The sequence below is a fragment of the Moschus berezovskii genome, chromosome 9, assembly GCF_049115385.1.
Source record: "Moschus berezovskii isolate FMDL1 chromosome 9, NW_MosBer_1.0, whole genome shotgun sequence".
NCBI classification, from domain to species: Eukaryota; Metazoa; Chordata; class Mammalia; order Artiodactyla; family Moschidae; genus Moschus; species Moschus berezovskii.
The window spans coordinates 53,481,917-53,503,567 of record NC_142468.1 but is presented as its reverse complement, the minus strand read 5'-3'; the positions used below and the strand labels follow the sequence as shown (position 1 = coordinate 53,503,567).

Sequence of the window (21,651 nt, the reverse complement as noted above, 5' to 3'; positions counted from 1 at the left end):
TTTTTAGCATATATATAAAAACATGTACAGGCTTCACAGGTGGCGCTAATGATAAAGAACCTGCCTGCCAATGCAGGAGACCTAAAAGACGCTGGTTTGATCTCTGAGCCAGGAAGATTCCCTGGAGGAAGGCATGACAACCCACTCCAGTATTCTTGCCTGGGAAATCCCATGGACAGAGGAGCCTGGTGGGTTACAGTCCATAGTCCAAAGAGTTGGACACAACTGAGGCGACTTGGCATGCACGCATGCATAAACATATACGTGTGTGTATTATAAGGTCTGCCTTTTGAATATGATTCAAAATTTCTATATTTGTTTTGCAATTGAATTTTTTTTGACTCCCTTCTCCTCTGGCAACTGTCAATCTGTATCTGTGCACTTGGGTTTGTTTTTTTTTTAATTGGAGGCTAATTGTTTTACAATATTGGTTGGTTTTGCCATACATTGACATGAATCCACCCCGGATGTACATGAGTTCCCCCTCCCGAACCCCCATCCCACCTCCCTCCTCCCCTTATCCTCCCTCTGGGTCATCCCCGCATACCAGCCCCGAGCATCCTGTAACATGCATCGACCCTGAACTGGCGATTCATTTCACATATGATAATATACATGTTTCAATGCCATTCTCCCAAACCAGCACTTGGGTTTTTTGTTTGTTTGTTTGTTTTATAGATTGTACATACAAGACAGAGCATTTGGTATTTGTTTTTTTTTTTTTTTCCTGACTTTTAATTCACTTAGTATTATGCCAAGTTCTATCCCTGCCATAATAAATGACAAGATTTCATTCTCTTTTTCTGACAGAAAGATCATTGTGTATAGATACCATAATTTCTCTATTTCTTTAAGTGTATATTTTATATTATAGTTGAGCTACAGTGTGTTAGTTTCAGGTATATAGGAAAGTGATTCAGTTATAAACTCTTAATTTATCCCTTCCTTCCACCGTTCCCTTTTGATAATCATAAGTGTGTCTTTTAAGTCTGTGAGCTTTTTTCTGTTTTGTAAACAAGTTCATTGGTATTATATCACATGTAAATGATATCATATTTGTCTTTCTCAGTCTGAGTTAGCTTAGTATGATAATCTCAGGGTTCATATGTTGCTGCAAATGGATTATTTCACTTTTTTAATGGCTAAGTGATATTCCATTTTATATATATATATATATCTCATATCTTAATTCATCTGTCCATGGACATTTAGGTTGGTACCATGTCTTGACTCTTGTAAACAGCACTGTGATGAACATTGGGTTGCATGCATCCTTTTGAACAATGACTTTCTCTGAATGTATGCCCAGGAGTGGGATTGGTGGATCATATGATAGTTCTGTTTTTAGTTTTTGTGTTAACACCCACTTTTATTTATTTTTTTAAACTTTTTGGCTCTGCAGCATGTGAGATCTTAGTTCCCCACCAGAGATGGGACCCGTGCCCCCTGTATTGAAAGTGTGGAGTCCCAACCGTTGAAACGCCAGGGAAGTCCCTATTTTTAGTTTTTAAGGAGCCTCTGTATATTCTCCATAGTGTCTACCAGTTTACATTCCCGCCAGGAGTGTAGGCGCATTCCCTTTTCTCCACATACTCTCCAGCGTTTGTTGTTTGTAGACAGCTTGATGATAGTCATTCTGACCATCCTGAGGTGATAAATCGTAGTTTTGATTCACATTTCTCTAACAATTAGTGATGGTTTTCGACAACCTACCTGCCAGTGGATGCGGCTGTGTTCCTGCCCTGTTGATTGTTTGATCTGAGGCGTCCCCATACTGGGGCCTACAGGCTGTTTAGTAAGAAAATGTCAGCCCCCAGAAGCGCTCACACCAGTGAGTGCTCTCCAGAACCCCTGCCACCCTTGTCCTTGTCCTCAAAATGAGCTGCTGTCACTACTCACCTCTGTCGGAGGCCCTCCAGTACCAGCACGCAGGGCTGACCTAGTATCCTATGAGTATCCCAGTATCCTGGCCTCTTTGTGTGTGGATATAGAAAATTTGTTTTGGTATGTGCCAGTCATTTAGCTGTGATTTTGGTGTTTCTGTGAGAGCAAGTGAGCTCATGTCCTTCTACTCTGCCATCTTGTCTCCCATCCCACAATTTATTACTCTTAATCCATTCCATTTTTGATGGGACACTTGGGTTGTTTTCATATCTTGACTGTTGTGAATACATGTGAACATGGGGGTGCATGTATCTTTCCCAGTTAGGGTTTTCTTTTTCTTTTGATAAGTATCCTAAAGTGGAATTGTTGGGTCATATGGGAGTTGTATTTTACTTTTTTGAGAAACATCTATACTGTTTTCTGTAGTGGCTATACCAGTTTACATTCCTGTCAGCAAGTCACAAGGGTTCCCTTTAACCCACATCCTCGCCAATGCTTGGTATTGTCTTTTTGATAATAGCTAATAGTATACATTGGAATATATGAAATAGACTACTACATATTACATATGTAATTTATAATTTTTTTACTGGATTGTTTGGGTTTTTGCTGTTGAGTTTTGTGTTTTTATATAGTTTGGATATCAGTCTCATGTGAGATATATGATTTGAAAATGTTCTCCCTCATTCAGTAGGTAGCCTATTCCTCTTTTTATGGTTTCCTTTGTTGTGCATAAACTTTTTAGTATGATCCTATCCCACTTACTTATCTTTGCTTTTATTACTTTTGCTTCTGATGTCAGATTCAAAAAATCATCACCAAGATCTGTATCAAGGAGCTTACCATCTCTGTTTTTTTTTAGGAGTTTTAGGGCTTTATAGTAGTAGGTCTTATATTTCAAGCCTTTAATCCATTTTGAGTTTAGTTTTGTGTGTGGTGTAATATAGTGGCCCAGTGTCATTCTTTTGTCATGAGGATGCCTAGTTTTCCCAGCACCCTTTATTGAACAGACGGTCATTTCCCCATGTACAACATTCTTGTCTCCTTTATCATAAGTTAATCAACCGAACACACCTAGGTTTATTTCTGGGCTCTTTATTCTCTTCCATTCATCTGTACATCTGTTTTTACTGGCAGTGGCATACTGTTTTCATTACGGTATCTTCATTATAGAGTTAGATGTCAGCAGACGCGATGTCTCCAACTTTGTCCTTCTTTCTCAAGATGGCTTTGGCATTTTGGGGTCTTTGTGGTTTCATATAAATTTTAGGATTGTTTGTTCTCTGTCTTTGAAAAATGCCATTGGAATTTTGATCAGAATTGTGTTGAGTCTGTAAATTGCTTTAGGTAATATGGACATTTTAATAATATTGATTCTTCAATCCACATGCATGCAATCTCTGTTTATTTGTATCATATTCAGTTTCTTTCATCATTGTCTTGCAGTTTTCAGTATCCCTATCTTTTACCTCTTTGGCTAAATTTATTTCTACATAGTTTGTTCTTTTTGAGGCAATTGCAAACAGGATTGTTTATTTCTCCTTCTGATAATTCATTAGTAACGTCTAGTTATTTTCTAGGTAACTGTTGGACTTACCTTAAATGGGAAATGGGGAGGACACAAGATTCTATACCCTACTTTTGTCAAGTTTATATCTTCCTGCTGGTACTCCTTCTTGCCCTCTTTATCCCCCTAACCTACCCCACACATTACGCTTGCTGGCGTTTTGCCTTCATTTATTGTTTGAACAGATGCTTAATTTCCTTCCTTTATGTGCCAGGTAATGTTTGTTCTCGATGCCTGGTTTACTTCAGTGAACAGAAGCAGATAAAAGCCGTTGCTCTGGTAGGTTTTACATTCTGCTGGAGGATGCAGAAAAGTAAACATAAAATAAGAAAACTTTAAAATGTATTGGAAGGTCATGGTGCCATCAAAGAAATAGAGCAGAGTGAGGGAGATTGAGAGCTGCAGAGTGGAGGTGGGGGTGGGATTTTAAATATGTGGTCTGTTTAGGCCCCATTAAGTTCTTAAAGGGATTAAGAAAACCAAGTGGATATCCAGGAGAAGATAATTCCAGGTAGAGAAGACAGCTGTCACAAAGGCTGACATAGGCAGGAACATGTATGTCATGTTCTAAGAAAAATAAGGAAGCCATTGTGTCTGGAGAAGGGCAAGAACAAGGGGGAGATGGTGGATGAGGTCATCAAGATAATAGGTGGTGGTGTTCAGTCACCATGTCGTGTCTCACTTTTTCATGACCCCATGGACTGCAGCACACCAGGCCTCCCTGTCCCTCACCATCTCCTGGAGTTTGCCCAAGTTCATGTCCATTGAATCAGTGATACCATCCAGCCATCTCATCCTCCATCGCCCTGTTCTTCTACTTTCAATCTTTCCCAGTGACGAAGTCTTTTCCAGTGAGTCAGCTGTTCATATCAAGTGGCCAAAGTATTGGAGTTTCAGCTTCAGCATAAATCCTTCCAGTAAATATTCAGGGTTGATTTCCTTTAGGATTGATTGGTTTGATCTTGCAGTCCAAGGGACCCTCAAGAGTCTTCTCCAGCACCACAGTTCGAAAGCATCAATTCTTCGGCGCTCTGCCTTCTTTATTGTTCAGCTCTTCATACATGACTACCGGAAAGACCATAGCCTTGACGATACGGACCTCAGTCGGCCAAGTAGTGTCTTTGCTTTTTAACACACTCTCTAGGTTTGCCATAGCTTTCCTGCCAAGAAGCAGTCATCTTCTAATTTCATGGCAGCAGCCACCATCCACAGTGATTTTAGAGCTCAAGAAGAGGAAATCTATCAGTGCTTCCACCTTTTCCCCTTCTAATTGCCATGAAGTGATGGGACCTGATGCCATGATCTTAGTTTTTCTTAATTTTTTTAACATTGAGTTTTAAACCAGCATTTTCTCTCTCCTCCACCCTCATCAAGAGGGTCTTAAGTTCCTTTTCACTTTCTGCCAAGCATGTGTGTAGAGTGGTGTCATCTGCATATCTGAGGTTGTTGATATGTCTCCCGGCTGTCTTGATTCCAGCTTGTAACTCATCCAGCCCAACATTTTGCGTGATGTGCTGTGCATATAAGTTAAATAAACAGGGTGACAGTAAACAGCCTTGTCGTACTCCTTTCTTACTTCTGAACCAGTCCGTTGTTCCGTACAAGGTTCTAACTTTTGTTTCTTGACCCACGTACAGGTTTCTCAGGAAACAGGTAAAATGGTCTGGTGTTCCCATCTCTTTAAGAATTTTGCAGTTTGTTATAATCCACACAGTCAAAGGCTTTAGCACAGTCAGTGAAACAGAGGTAGATGTTTTTCTGAAATTCCCTTGCTTTGTCTAAGATCCAGCAAATGTTGGCAATTTGATCTTTGGTTCCTCTGCCTTTTCTGAACCCAGCTTGAAGATCTGAACGTTCTCAGTTCACAAACTCCTGAACCCTAGCTTGGAGGATTTTGAGCATAACCTTACTAGCATGGGAGATGAGTGCAATTGCCTGGTGGTTTGAACATCCTTTAGTACTGCCCTTCTTGGGAATGGGATGAGGATTGACCTTTTCCAGTCCTGTGACCACTGTGGGGTTTTCCAAATTTGCTGACACAATGAGTGCAGCACTATAATGGCATCATCTTTTAAGATTTTAAGTAGCTCAGTTGGAATTCCTTCAGCTCCACTAGCTTCATTGGCAGCAGTGCTTCCCAAGGCCCACTTGACTTCACATTCCAGGATGTCTGGCTCTGAGTGAAAGACTACACCATCATGGTTATCCAGATCATTAACATCTTTTTTGTACAGTTCTTCTGTGTATTCTTTCCATCTCCTCTTGATTACTTCTGCTTCTATTAGGTCTTTACTATTTCTGTCCTTTATTGTGCCCATCTTTGGATGAAATGTTCCTTCAATATTTCCAATTTTTTTTTAAGAGATCTCAAGTCTTACCCTTTCTGTCGTTACCTTCTGTTTTTATGAAGGTAGTTTTTATGAACTGTTCATTGAAGAAGGCCTTCTTGTTTCCTTGCTATTCTCTGGAACTCTGCGTTTAGTTGGGGGTACCTTTCCCTTTCTCCCTTGATTTTCACTTCTCTTCTTTCCTCAGCTGTTTGTAAAGCCGCCTCAGACAACCACTTTGCCTTCTTGCATTTCTTTTTCTTTGGGATGGTTTTGATCAGTATTACAGTTATGTTCAGTATTATGGTTTATCCTATTTATTATGTTTTCTTCAGTATTATGGATTATTATCCTATATAGTGTTACGGACCTCTGTCCAAACTTCTTCAGGCACACTGTTTACTAGATCTAATCCTTTGAATCTATTTGTTACCTCTACTGTATATTCATAGGAGATTTAAGTCGTACCTTACTGGACTAGTGGTTTTCCCTGCTTTCTTTAGCTTAAGCCTGAATTTTGCCATGAGGAGCGCATGGTCTGAGCCACAGTCATCTTCAAGTCTTGTTTTTGCTGACTGTATACAACTTTTCCCGGAGAAGGCAATGACACCCCACTCCAGTACTCTTGCCTGGAAAATCCCATGGATGGAGGAGCCTGGTAGGCTGTGGTCCATGGGGTCACTAAGAGTCGGACACAACTGAGCGACTTCACTTTCACTTTCCTGCATTGGAGAAGGAAATGGCAACCCACTCCAGTGTTCTTGGCCTGGAGAATCCCAGGGATGGGGGAGCCTGGTGGGCTGACGTCTATGGGGTCACACAGAGTCGGATACGACTGAAGTGACTTAGCAGCAGCATACAACTTTTCCATCTTCAGCTACAAGGAATGTTATCAGTCTGATTTCTGTATTGACCATTTGGTGATATCCATGTGGAGAGTCATCTCTTGTCCTGCTCTAAAAGGGTGTTTGCTATGACCGGTGAATTCTCTTGGCAGAATTCTGTTAGCCTTTGCCTTGCTTCGTTTTGTATTCCAAGGCCAAACTCGCCTGTTACTCCCGGTATCTCTTGACTTCCTACTTTTGCATTCCAGCCCCCTGTGATGAACAGGACATCTTTTTTTGGTGTTAATTCTAGGAGGTCTTCATAGAACTGATCATCTTCAGCTTCTTCAGCATCAGTGGTTGGGGCAGAGATTTGGATTACTGTGATATTGAATGGTTTGCCTTGAAACAAACCAAGATCATTCTGTCATTTTTAAGGTTGCACCAAAGTACTACATTTCAGACTCTTGTTGACTATGTGGGCTACTCCATGTCTTCTATTGGATTCTTGCCCACAGTAGTAGATATAATTAAATTCACCCATTCCTGTACATTTTAATTCACTGATTCCTAAAATGTCGATGTTTCCTCTTGCCATCTCCTGCTTGACCATGTCCAGTTCACCTCGATTCATGGACCTAACATTCCAGGTTCCTATGCAATGCTTGTTCTTTACAGCTTTGGAGATTACTTTCATCACCAGACACATCCACAACTGAGTGTCATTTCCACTTGGGCCTAGCTACTTCCTTCTCTCTCGAGCTGTGAGTAGGTGTCCTCCGCTCTTCCCCAGTAGGGTATTGGACATCTTCTGACCTTGGGGGCCCATCTTTCTGTGTCATATCTTTTTGCCTTTTTATACAGTTCGTGAGGTTCTCACAGCAAGTATTCTGGAGTGGTTTGCCATTCCCTCCAGTGGACCACATTTTGTTAGAACTCTCCACTTTCACCTGTCCAGCATGGGTGACGCTACTTGAGAGTTCTGCACAAAGAGGAGAAATACTGTGTTCCGAAAGAGCACCTGACTGCTGGATTGGGCTTCGAATGTAGAGGGCAAGGATGGAAACCAGGAAGCCAGTTAGGAAGCTATTTCGGTAATCCCAGTGACAGTCGATAGTGGCAGACATCAGGGTGGTAACAGTACAAATGGTGACAAACAGCTGGATTCTGAATCCATGTTGAAAGTAGAGTTAACAGGTTATGCTAGAGATTGGATGTGGAGGTAAGATGGCCAGACCAGGGGTAGGAAAAGGTGATAGGAATATCTTCACAGGTTTTTGCTTAAGCCCATAGAGGCATGGAGTTCTATCAACTGAGGTAGGAAAGACAACAAACAGAGATGCTGAGTAGCAGTTGGATCCAGGAATGAGTTCAGGGCAAGGTCTGTGCTAGTATACCGATTTGGGGATCATCAGCAATGGTGTGTGAAGCCCTGAGACAGAGTGATAGCAGCAAGGAGTGAGTGTAGACAGAAAGAGAACCAAGGAGGTGTCTTGTGAAATTATGAGTTAAGGGAGAAGGGCATCCACTCGCAAGCGATATTGGGGTGGGACCAGTAAACTTAAGAGAACGACCGTAAAAGTGTACTGTCCCAGTAACCATGACAAGATCCTTTATCAAAGAGGAGGGAACAGTCAGCTTTGCCAAGTGCTTAAGTCTGGTGAGAACTAAGAGTTGAGGATTATTGATTGTAGCATTGCCAGTGATAACCTTCACAATCTGTTTCATTTACTGCTTGAGGCAAAACTTGAAGGAGTAAGTTTAAGAGCAAATGTGGGAAAAGGAATGAGAGACCGTGAATACTAACAACTATTTGGCGTTTTTGCTACATCGAGGAATAGAGAAATAAACTGAGGCTGGCGGGAAAAGCAAGTTGAGACTTTTTAAGATGAGAGAAATAGCTCCTGTTTGTTCATGGGAAAGATCCATAGACAGGGGAATTTGATAGAGAAGGAATAATTGAATTCTTGGAACAATATCCTGTCTGAGAGAGGTTAGGACCTGGGACACAGGTAGAAGGGTTGTATTTAGGTAACAACATGGATAGTTTGACTTTAGTGACAAGCAGAGTATGTAGATACTGATAGGTGCTTAGATGTAGTTTTGAGAGTTAGAGTTCTTATTGCTTCACTTCCTTCAGTAAAGTAGAAACCCTATTATAAATGCACCTAATGGCAATACAATTTGATATTGGCATTTGACATATCACCAAGTTATTTATTGACGAACAGATACTTACTAAAATCATACTGTGTACTAGGCATTGCTCCAGATGATAAATATATAAGTGAACGAAAGTCCTATCTTTAGGGAACATCTGTTTTAGTGGGGATGGAAACAGGATAAGCTTATTTATGTCAGCTTCAGTTAGTGATATGAATGAAAATGAAGCAGTGCAAAGGGAAAGGGGGGAAGTTCTTTTTTTCTAGGTTGGTCACAAAAGTCATTTCTGATGAAGTAATACCTGAGCAGAGATCTGAATCAGATGAGTGAGAGTAAACCATGCAGGTATCTGCGCAGAACATTTGAACCAAAAAGAACAACCAATGCCGAGGCCCTGAACAAGAACATCTTGCCGTATTGAAGCAGAGGACTGGTACGGCTGAAGCAGAGTCAGCGCGAGAGTGGGTGGAAGAAGTCAAGTTCCAGAGACACAGTGAAGGGCCCAGATCATTCAGGCCTTGAAAACCATTAGGAGGACTTTGGTTTTTACTTTGGAATAGGATGCTGCCATGGGAGGTTTTGATACATGAGCAATGTGATTTTATTTCTGTTTTTAAAAGTTCACTGTAACAACTCAAGGGGCAGGCAGGGGTGGGACAGACAAGGGTAGAAAGAGGGTGACCCCTTACTTGTCTACCATTGTAAATCTCAGTGACAGATGATGTGATCTAGTACTACAGTGGAGATGGTCAAAGTTGTCTGATTCTGATTATGTTCAGAAGGAATAGCGGAAAGGATTTGCTGATAGCTTGCATGCAGGATGAGAGAGAAGTTGACTGTAAGGTTTTTGGGCCATCTTTCTGGAAGACTAGATTTACTATTAATTGAGGTAGGCAAACCAGGGGCAGAAAAATTTTGAAGAAAGAATATCAAGAATTTGGGTTTTGACAAATTTAATTTGATCTACTATTTTATGTTTCCATCCGGTGTCAAGGACGCCATTTTGTGTGCAGCAGCATGGGCATATGAAAGGTTGGCACTGGCAAAAAGTGTGTGAGTCATCAGCAGATCAATACAGTGTATTTAAAGCTGTAGCCTGGATAGGGTAATGAGGGGAGTCAGCAAATACAGAGAAGACATAAGAAGCCTTGGGGTACTCAAGACTTAGAAGTCAGAAGTCAGGTTGCTGAGAGCAGCCTACCAAAGGAAACAAGAAACTGTAGTGCCCAGTGTGGTGGGAGGAGACTGAATGTGGGGCCACAAAAGCCAGAGAAAGGACTTGGAGAAGGCAGGAATGATCAGGTGTTCAGATGCTCACAAAGTGTGTAATGTGAAGGCAGCTATTATTTTTCTCTAAGTTTTACTTGATGGTTACTCTTGTGTACAGCTGTCTGCTTCTGTCCATCTCTAAAGTGAAAGTGTCACGAGGTCAGGGAGCTTAGACGCAGCATGTGGTAGAAGCGCAGTATTTGTTGAATCTGTACTCCTCTTCAAGCCCTCATCTCTTTGTAAACTTACATTCAAGTATGTCCTTTACGTTGCTGCCCATTTGTCTGACCTTTCCTGCCTAGAGACCTTCAGGGGCTCTCCTTACCTTCACTGTAAAACTCTGGCACCTTTCCTGACAGATCCACCCATGTCATCATTCTCAGCCTCATGTCCTACCACTTCCTGCTCATATACCTATACCCTAATATGGATCCATTTCTGAGGGATCAATTTCTCCCTCACAGTTCTCTCTATAGAGAGAGATTTGTATGATTTCATCCTTCCATGGCTTTACTCCTGTTTTTTCAGCCTAAGGTGACTTTCCTCCTTTGCTTGGCTAAAGTCTAGCTTGAAGAATCAGGAAGTTTTTGTGAGCCAGCTCATTCAGTCAGCTTCCGTATAATCTCTGTCACAGTTCTTATTCTCTGTTAAATTTCTTTTGTATGTCTTTTTTATGTTTACCTTCCCAAAAGTATAAATTATTTCGAACCAGAGTATATCTTTGTCTTCCTCTCCCAGGATACCTGTCACCGTGCTATCTTCTTGGTAGGCACTCTATAAATACTACATTTTAAGAGAACAGGAAAAGAAGGGGAAGGCACACAAATGTGAGCTGGAGATCGAATCACTGCCTTGGCAGTAAGTAGAAAAAAATGGTACATGGTAAAGTCCAGAGTAGATCAAAAGGTAGATGTTTGAAAGAAATGATAAAGGTGTACATTTACATATATATATATTCACACACATACATAACACAATTTGTATAAAGGAGTGTAAATGCCTATGTTGAAATAATAGAAAAACAGAAAAATCATTTTTAACCATTCCTTGTAATTCCTAAGTTATTATATAGTATATATAGTATGTGGTGAGTCACTCAAGTCACGTCCAATTCTTTGTGATCCTTTGGACTGTAATCCACCAAGTTCCTCTGTCAATGGGATTTTTCAGGCAAGAATACTGGAATAGGTTGCGATTTTCCTCCTCCAGGATCTTCCCAACCCAGGGATCAGATCCACGTCACCTGTGTCTCCTTCATTGCAGGCGGATTCTTTACCCACTGAGCCATCAGGGAAGCCCACTAATAGTGTATATTTGAATATATGAAGCAGACTGTATTACTTAACGTGATTTGTAATATTTTTTTAATACTTTCATGTTAAATTTTTAGGACATCAATGCAAGCCTGAATAAAAAAAAGAATTTCTCCCTCCTAAGCCATGGCATATCAGTTGTACAGAAATACCACATTGGGAAACAGTCTTCAGGAGAGCCTCGATGAGCTTATACAGGTGAGAGACTAAAAATCAACTTTTTTATTTATATGGATGTATAGTAATTCTTGTTCTCATAATTATGAAAATAGAATATTGTGTGTAGCTTTAACTTTAGACCAGTTAATGCAAGTCTTGAGATGTTAATTTGAATTCATATTTTTAATTTTAGGAAAATTAACATTTTTACATAAACTTCTCATCCAAGAACATATTGTGCATTTCCATTTATTTTCATATATCTTAAACTTTGATGAAGTTTATTAGATTTTTTTTTTAACATATTACTGATCCCATTATTGGTGAAAACTTCTTTCCAGCTATTGTGAAGGAGTGATAGACAAAGTTTTGTCCTGATGTTATAACATCTCTGTATGTTTTCTTTTCAAAATTATGTTTGTTTCAAGATACTACAAGAAAATATTGTCAGGTTTTGCTTATTAATTGCCTGTTATCACAAAAAAAGAACAAGGGATTCAAGTTTAGAGGCTCTGATTAACCTTAGTTAAATTTTAGATAACTCATGTATTTTTATTTTTGTCTTTAATGTTCTTCCCAAAGAGGATTCATGACCTTTATTTTTTCTCAGTCTCAACAGATTACCCCCCAACTTGCCCTTCAAGTTCTACTTCAGTTTGATAAGGCTATAAATGCAGCGTTGGCACAGAGGGTCAGGAACCGAGTCAACTTCAGGGTAAGGATATATTCTTAAATCTAGAAGCTACACCATGGTTGTTACAGTAGTGATTTTTACAATACCTCCATATTTATTAATCATAAAAAGAAATGACTTAATCAAACTTTAAAACTTGTTTTAGAACTGAATCCTGTTTTATATTTAAATGATATATCTACCAGTTCATCCACTTAATGTGAGACACAGTTGTTTTTGGATTTTTATTCCATTATTTCACAAATCAGCCTATGTATGTTTGGCTACCTTCCTTGAAGAGTTACTGAGATTTCAAATGTCTGAAACAATATCTTCAGGATTGAAGGTAAGTGAGAGTAATCTCTAAGGATCAGTTATGATTTTTAAACTCTGGCCAGGGAAGTATAATGTAATTTCTAGAAACTATAATGTTGCGTACCACCTACTCTTAGATAGCGTGGCTTATTGGCAGACCTCTTGGCAATTAATGGTCTCTTCTGGTAGCTAGGTCTCATAGGAATCATTTGTACTTTGAACAGTAAGCTCAAACCAAACAAAATTTGGTAGTAAACTCAGATTAAAAGATATGAAAATCATCATATAAAAAGAACATAGATGTTAATTTGCGTTTAAGAGAACATCAGTGTTTGGGGTTTTTAGTTTTAGCTGGTGATGAAAAACACAAAAGACATAAAATGCCATTTATTCAGCAGACATTTCAGTGCCTATTAGTGGAAGGCATTGTTCTGGATATTGGGTATAGAGGGCAAAAGAAGACAAACAGGGCCACATTTGACTTATTTGCGTGAAGGGATAAAATCTGCATGTATTTTATCTTTGTAAACAAGTCACAGCAGTTTCACATGCCTAACAATTATCTAGAGTAAAATATGTCTTTATAAAATTTTATCAGTAGATTCTTGAACAGTAGTAATTCTGGCAAAGTCAGCTTTTTTTGGTACAGTCATACATACACATCTGCCTAGTTTGTTATTCAAAACTTGATCCTTTAAATTGAGCCATGCTGGTACATAAACTTTAGCCCATGCAGAGAATTTGTTTATAGAGTCATAGGGTTCACAAAGTCTGAGTGATCCCCTAGTTATTATAGATTTCTAGTCTGGATCTGTTTAAAGGATTTAAAAAGTATTACTCAGTTATAGATATATGTGGGGAAAATATATATTAAAGATATAGTGTAATCGCATATTATCATATACAAGGAGTATTTTGAATATAAAGTATTAAATTTCAGCATATTTGAATGTTCACATGCTAATCGTAAATCACAGTGACCTACCTAGTTCAGCCTTCCAAAAGCCTCAAACTGTAGTCAAAAGAACAGATCTACTTTAAAAAAATTTTTTTTACACTTACAACTCTGTGTCTTTTTACTTAACAATATGTTCTGAGTGACTTTCAATGCATTAATCCCACTCCTCTAATGAAACTTCTCTTGCCAGGTTATTTATTGATAAATCCAATGTACAGTCAGTAATACTGTTGATTAATCTCTTAAAACTCATACTTCCCTTGAAACCATACTGTTCTAGCTTTCCTTCTATTCTCTGACCCCTCTCTCAGGCTCCTTTGTAGTTTCCTACTGTCTGTGTCACTTAATTGTTGGTTTTCCTAAGGGGTTATCTAGGGCTTCAAATATGCTCCTTTCGTGATCTCATCCAGTCTTTGACTTTAAAGCTGGTATTCTCCCATGCTTGCATTTACAGTCCAGCTGTGCATTGGATACAGTAAGTTGTAGCTCAAATTCAAATTTAACTTTCCTCTCAAACCAGCTTTTTCTATGAACGTGTTGTTACACGAGCCAGAAACTTTGGAATAACAAAGACTTCTCTCTTCACTATCCAACCATATCCAGTTGGTTGTCAAGTTTTGACAGATCTGCCTTTTAAAACCTCTCCACTTCTCAGGACCCCTTGCTCCTGCTATTGTCCAGCCTCTTGCACCTGTTTGACACAGCCAGCTAAAGTATCAGCTTCTTAGGGGCTCTCCTTCCTCCAGTCAGACTCCCCTCTAGTCTGGTCTTCATGCCATCACCAAAAATGCAATTTTAGTACATTACTCCTCTGCTTGAAATCACTGACCTCCTAATACCCTCAGGATATGAAAGCTTTCCCAAGGTTCATGATCTCTTTTACCTTAGGATCTCCTGTCATATTCTGGTTTCTGGAACTTATTATCCCATTCCAAGTATTTGTCCTCATTTCTGCTGTCCCACCTTTCTTTCCCTTGACGCCTTAGTCTTTGGAACTCAAGCGTTCTCTGTCCTGTCTGCTACACCCGTGGGTGCCTCTGCTATACTCCAAGTAACTCAGGCTTACATAGCACTTCACACTATGTATTTACTTGTTTTAATGATCTTCCCTGCTCAGCTAAACCTCGTGGGTGGCAGGGATCGTATGTGCATTGCTTACCATTGTATCCTTACCACCTGGGATGGTAATTATTCCTATTATCTAATGAATTTAGTAAATTAAGTCATAACCATTACTACCCTAACTTTGTAAGACATTAGTGAGAACTCACATTTTGGTATTACGGGTAACACTGCAGGGAACAGTTTTGTGCTGAATTTTTTTTTCTGGTTTGACGGTTGTAGGCATATAAATGTCTTATCAAATACCAAGTTTCAGTGTTTTGTGAGTCCATGTGTATGTCTCTCAGGTTTTGATTATATTCTGCTAGCATTCATCCTTGCACCTTCATCACACTCTTCAAAAAGATCGTTTTCATGTTCAGACACATATTTTTCCTAAAAGAAATAAAATAGAAGAATGTCAGTTGCACAGGACAATAATGTTATCTTCTTAGTGGCTAATATAGTAATGTTTCTAGGAATTCCATGCATTTGTACAAATTTGGAGAATTAACATACACAATAAAATAGGTTGCTTAGTTTCATAAAAATTCAAATGCATTTTCATAATTTTACCACATGAGGGCAGTAGAAATACAAATTCAAATGTCCCTTCAGCTTTTCTTCAGATTTCAGGTGAGTAATTTGCAGGCGCTTCCACTGCTGGAAATAGTCTGCTAACTAAAATAAACTCTTACCTTGGCATATTTATCTAGGATTTTAAGTAATAGTATGGTATTTTAACACTTCGCTTGTTTGCTTGATTTTCCTTAATTTTCATCCTATTTTGAGAATTATGTACTTGTAGCTAGGATTTCTTAAGTTGTCTGAAGAAAAATGTGAGGGGGAAAAATGACTTCATGGTTTGCCTCAATGTTTTGTTTTAAAGGGCTCTCTAAATACGTACAGATTCTGCGATAACGTGTGGACTTTTGTATTGAATGATGTTGAATTCAGAGAGGTGACAGAACTTATTAAAGTGGATAAAGTGAAAATTGTAGCCTGTGATGGTAAAAGTAAGTGTCTACCCTAATTACTGTGGAAGCAAAACTACTTGAAATCTTGTTTTCATGCGTCTTTAGACAATCATCTGAAAGTAAGGGAGGAAGTTGGCTAATGATCTACTCCCAGCTAGAGACCTGGCTTCTTTCTCATTCTAAATTCCAGATCTCAAATAGTCCTCTTACTAATAACTTTAGGTATAAACATTTCATTTGACACATAGACTGCTTTTACAGGTTGAATTTGTGTTGGGGGAAGGGAAACAAATTAGTAAGCTTTTCTTCCCTATTTCTGTTACAGGGTTGAAGTATTTCTCAAGCTTTTTCTTTTTCCTTAAGTGTTTAATTTCAACAATGTATCCTATGGTTTCTGTGTTGTTGGATAGCTATACATTTTAAAGTGATTATTTAAAATCTTTAAAATAATTATAAGAGGCCCATCATTCCTAAGGGTAAACATCTAGTCTTCTCATCTGTTACTGGCAGATAGTTTCACAGCAGACCTAGCAGCTTATCCGCACCTTTAATGTTTCAGAAACTGTATGTCTCTGCTTTCTGTTCCATGATTAAATTCAATTAGCATAAATAAATATATAAATTGTATTTTAAATATACTTACTTTTACTTTGTATTCTGAACAGTTTGCATTTAAAGCAATTATTCCTGAAATTCAATAGAGAAGACTCACATTCCAAGAAGGGGAGTTGTGAAAAGCAAGAGAAAGACAAATGTGGAAAGCAAAACCCTCCATTTCTTGGGTTATAGGTTAGGTTTTTATTGTTATAATTTGGGTTTCAAAGAAACGCTCTAATCACTGAAAAGATACAAAGACAGAAAACCACACAGAAGAAGACATCATTTGTAACATCATCTGGAGATAACATATCACTTGAGTATATAATCTTCTAGCCTTCACTTATATATATCTTTATAGTAACACTCATTTGTGAATACATCGTTTTTCACACAACTCATTAACTGTTGTTCTCTTAAGCCTGATTTTTGATAGCTATCTGAAGTTATATCTTTCTCCCTTTTTAAAGAAATTGTATTTTCTAGATGTCAGAGTCTCTAAAACGAGCAATGTTATAGTGGCTTGTACGTTTCAGAAGGTTAACTAGGAATAATCATTCTAAGAACTTTAGAATGACTTTATATAGTTATCGTATACTCTGGTCCTTGTTTAACAACAGCAAAAGTCTATTTAAAAATAGCTCCTGGATCACAAGTGATACATTATCTGACATACAGAGAAATGTTATTTTTTTCCCCAAGTCGTTCTTATAATTTACGCTAATAGCATCCTTATAACCCTTAGGTTTTCAGACTTTTACTATAGAGTTTGAGCATTACTGTGTAATACCTCTACCAAAATGAGTTAATTATATGGATCAGCATCCTGATGGAAATTTTCTGTCTGTACTTTGCTGTAGCCACATCTGATATTAAGCACTTGAAATGGGTTAGGGTAGCTGAGCTGGTTAATGGTCTCATATTTATTAGTTAACTTTAATCACATGTCCCTAGCCAGTGGCTCCCATATTGGACAGCACAGATACAGACTAGCAGAGTGTCAGTTTCAATTATTTGAAACAAACTTAATAACCAAAAAGTCAGTGAAGGCCCCTGAGCAAACTTAATATCAAACAGTCCATGTAAACATATGTGTTTTACTTATAAGTGGTCCTTAAAGTATATTTGTCTTGCTTCTTAAAGATAAAAGATGTATCTTATTTTCTCAAACTTCAGTGGATATAAAGTACAAATCAGCCTTACCTCCTTTGGTGGCTTCTGAGGAGCTTGCTTCACTTACAGAACGGTATAAGTGATTGTTCTTCCAAGAAAAAATTGTTGAGTATTCAAGAAAAGTTTAGATTGTGTTCCATGTTCCTCTATGTCAGCAGAAAAAAATAGTCATTAAAATATAAATGGCTGTGGCAGTTAGAGGTAGGAGATTAAGTAATAATACCATTCCTAACCAGATAAATGCAGTGCTACTGTGAAATAAAACCATTTTTTCTGCAGGTCAGCTTTCTGAAATACAGTTCAGTTCCTAATAGAGAAGCAGAGAAAAAGTGATAGTGGCCAGAATTGGGGTTTTTTTCCTCACCAGGAATTAAATACAAATTTCTTCTGATTATACATTCTTGTCCTTTGTGGTTTTAAATTTTGGGAAAGTAGAGGACCTGAAAAAAAGTATATAAACCAAATGTAGAATAACTTGATTTTTCTTAATGTAAATATGGAGGCTAAAGGTTGTCTTTCCCATTAAGGTGAAATGACATTTAAGTACAGAAGATACTACCGTGGTCAGGTTTTTGTTTCCCCTTCTTCACCACTGTTAGTTTCTGTTTTACTTTTGAAAGATTTTCTCGAAATACTTAAGTTGCTTCTTGAATTTACTCTTTGTCTCCTCTATTTCCTAGATACTGGCTCCAATACTACAGAATGAATGGAAACGAGAAATGGCTTTTTAATGCCATCCTGTTACTGTTCATCGCTTTTTGAAGAGAAGCACAGAAGAGACTTTTTTTAATTTATTCTAGCCTTGCAGAAATGACTACTCTGTGCTCTACTATCAGAGAATTCCAATAGAGAGAAGCTCATAACTCTGTACCCTCTTTATTATACAGCATGAAGAAACAGAACTTTTTTTTTAATGACAAATCAAACATTGTTGCCTTCCTAGGACCATTCTTTAATAAATTCATTTTAAAACTCAATGTGAGTAATAACTGCTAGAGCTACTAAGCTCACAATATGCAGATTCTAGATAAGCATTTTGAAAGAGTACTGTGTTCCTTGCAAAGGAAATTAGAACATGCGTTCATTTCAGGGTCAAGTTAGTTATCAGTTGCAAGTTTAGCTGATGAAAGCATTAGCAGGGGCAAAACCAAAATTCCAGACTGGAACTTTACTTATAAAAATCTTTTTTTCAAAGTGCAAAAACAAGGGTAATCATTGGTTTGAAAAACTCAACTAGGAAAAAATTAGACCATCTTTAGACAGCTTATCTAGCTAAAATAAGAGCTTCCCTTGTAGCTCAGCTGGTGAAGAATCCGCCTGCAAAGCAGGAGATCTGGGTTCGACCCCTGGGTTGGGGAGATCCCCTGGAGAAGGGAAAGGCTACCCACTCCAGTATTCTGGCCTGGAGAATTCCTGGGTTGCAAAGAATCGCGACTGAGCGACTTCCATAGCTAAAATAAAAACCAAAAAACCTATTTGCAACAACATAAAATAGTCTTCACATGACATGTAATTAAATTGGCCATAACAGTTAAGTTTCATTTCTAGAGTGCCCTACATCTTACCAGTTATTAGACTTTCATTAAAAAGTCCTATTAAGCGTCTGCCATATCTTTGTGTACTTGAAGGAAAAGTTTTGTCAGTCCAGGAATACATGATGAAGAATGTGGCATTTCTAAAATATCTCGCAGAATGTTTATCATTTAGTAGGAGCAGGCTTTTACAGCCCCAGCCTGTGGTCCCCCCCAATTCAACCCTTTTCAGTGTGACTCTTGTCTTTTCACTCTCACTCCATCACAAACCTGTTAAAATATTAAAAAGATCTTTATATTGCACACAGTCCCTCAACTTTTCTTTTGTTGTTGAGAAAGCATGTTATTATAGGTGTCATCATTTTTAAGTTATCAGTGCTCAGGTCTGATCTGTGCAAGAGAAGGGCCAACATCACTAACTTCATTATGGCAAACACCACGTGCTGTGTGTGTTTCTTCTAGACAATCCTCACAACTACCCTGGAAGGACTCTGTTCCCCTGTTACAGATTTAGAAACTTAATTACCAAAGGCTTTTCCTAATTAGGGTTTGTCTTAACTGCAGTTAGTCAAGATCAATACCTTTTTGTTTTGAAGGTTCAACATAATGGTTACAAGATAAGTAACGTTGATAGTAAACTTGTAATGGTTGTAGAAATTTGTTTCCTAAGGAATAATGGTTTAGACTTTCACGTTATGAACAGTCATAGAGATCTTACAGAAAGAAGTCTATGACTGGAGGTGTGTACTTTTGGGAATTTTAAATCTTACAAATGATGTCACTAGATTGTGTTTGCAAAAGATACAAAAGCACTTCGGCCTAGGTCTTGAGTTTCTTGTAGGAAATGGTTGACTACTGTAACCTAGTAATGGCAGGAAGGACTGGGTGCCCCGAGTGTTACCCCACTATGTCAGTGTAATCCTTGACTCCTAACATTAAAACTTAGCTTTCATTCTTGCAGCCTGTTCTGCATAATCTATTCCAGGATTCTCTTCCTAATCTTTCATACCAATGATCGCATAGTCTGCTCAGTTAATTTCAGAAAGACACAAAAAAAGATTTCTGTCTTTGGTTATGCAGTTTCCTTCATTTCTCATGACTTACCTTTCAGAATCAAAATCCTACCCATCCTTCAGAACTTAAACCCACTTGTATTGAGTGTAACCCATATTGATCTCTTTCCTTATGAGTTCTTAAAGAAGTCATGAGAAAGCAGAGCAAAGGACAGGAGGGACTTGCATGGGTTTCAGTACTCACTCATATTCACCCAGGTAACTGGTATGGAGTGCCAGGTGTTTAAGGTATACCTGTAATGCCCCAGGTGTAGTCCCTAGAGATTATACCACATTCCACAGGTTGAAACCAGTTCTTGTATTTAGCTCAGCCACCCTGCACACACCTGTTTTTCCCTGGGCACGAGTGCAGAAGTCACAGCCTGATATTCCCTCTCAGTTCTAATCACTTGCATACACTTCACATGGCTAATATTTGCATAGTGATATAGGTGTTCCAATCTTCCCACCATGGTAGTACTCAGACTTTACTAAAGATTACGGGAGAGACACGGCCAGAGTGTATACCAGTTTGTGCTCTCCCACAGGCTCTAGTGATAATAGGCTTACTTGCCTCTTAATGTGCAAGAAAAAAAAGTCTATTCCTCTATTAACAGAACTAAAATAAGAATTTGCAACCTTAGTTTTGTCAATCCCTGTTCTAAAAATGCCCTGTAAACTGGTAAAAATTCAACCGTTTTTTATATGCTGTAGTAACGATAGAATCTTATTTTTCTAGTACATAGGTAGATAAAATGTGCACAAGCTTTGAGGCAAGGCATTTACCTTGCCTTTGGGTAAATGCCTCAAGGTGTTACGAAGCATGCAGCAAAGGATTTAGCAGGATTAGTTCAAGAGAGCATTGTGCAAGAAAACTGTCAACAGTATTCTCTCTTGAATATTCCAACTGAACTTCCCTGCTGGTCAAGTGGTTAAGACTCTGAGCTCCCAATGCAGGGGACGCAGGTTCGATCCCTGCTTGGGGAACTGAGATACTGTGTGCTGCAGGATGTGACCTAAAAAACAACTAAATACCCTTGAATATTCCAACTGTCTTATTCTCTAATCCTTTCTTCCTCTGCTTTTACTCATTCTGTTCCCCAAAGTGAACCACAAAACACCTTCAGTAGCTAAAGCAAGAACGACCCTGAAATCATCACACTTTCTGCTTTCTAACTATATTTTGAATCTATAGTCATCAAAACATAGTACATTGGCATGTATGTAGTATGTAGAACATTGGCATAAAAACAAACAAATCAGTGGAACAGAATAGAGAGCCAAGAAATAAACCCACATATAAATGATCAATTTATGACAAAGGAGGCAAGAATATGCAATGGGACAAGGACAGTCTTGTCCATAAATGGCATTGGGAAAACTGGGCATCTTCATACAAAAGAACAAAACTGGACCACTATATTACACTATACCAAAAAATTAATTCAGAACGCACTAAAGAACCTAAGACCAAAAGTCATTAGACTAAAAGAAAATGTGTAAAGCTCCCTGACATCAGTCTTGGAAGTGTTTGTTTGTTTGTTTGTTTGTTGTATTTGATACCAAAAGTGAAGGCAGCAAAAGCAAAACTAAGTGGGACTACATCAAATTAAAAAGCTTCTCTGCACAGGAAGGGAAACCATCAATAAAATGAACAGGCAGCCTAAAGAATGGAAGACAACATTTGCAAATTACATATCTGATGGATTTATATCCAAAAAATAAAGAATTCAGACAACTCAATAGCTAAAAGTAGATCTGAATAGA

The 21,651-nt window shown here is 38.4% G+C and overlaps 2 protein-coding genes across 3 annotated transcripts in view; both read left to right on the top strand.

The window, feature by feature from the left end:
• BNIP2 (BCL2 interacting protein 2) overlaps positions 1 to 11,545 on the top strand; it is a 47,478-nt gene extending 35,933 nt beyond the window's left edge. For both annotated transcript variants that reach the window (XM_088839659.1, XM_088839660.1), the window contains one exon: positions 11,425 to 11,545. In XM_088839659.1, coding sequence (XP_088695785.1) covers positions 11,425 to 11,443 — 19 coding nt within the window. In that variant the 3' untranslated portion in view covers positions 11,444 to 11,545. The remainder of the gene's footprint in view (positions 1 to 11,424) is intronic.
• The window catches only part of GTF2A2 (general transcription factor IIA subunit 2), a 30,030-nt gene extending 10,895 nt beyond the window's left edge, over positions 1 to 19,135 (top strand). The window contains exons 2-5 of the mRNA XM_055435504.2: positions 11,425 to 11,545; positions 12,117 to 12,221; positions 15,443 to 15,569; positions 17,981 to 19,135. Coding sequence (XP_055291479.1) covers positions 11,474 to 11,545; positions 12,117 to 12,221; positions 15,443 to 15,569; positions 17,981 to 18,006 — 330 coding nt within the window. The 5' untranslated portion in view covers positions 11,425 to 11,473 and the 3' untranslated portion in view covers positions 18,007 to 19,135. The remainder of the gene's footprint in view (positions 1 to 11,424; positions 11,546 to 12,116; positions 12,222 to 15,442; positions 15,570 to 17,980) is intronic.
• The last annotated feature ends 2,516 nt before the right edge of the window (positions 19,136 to 21,651 follow it).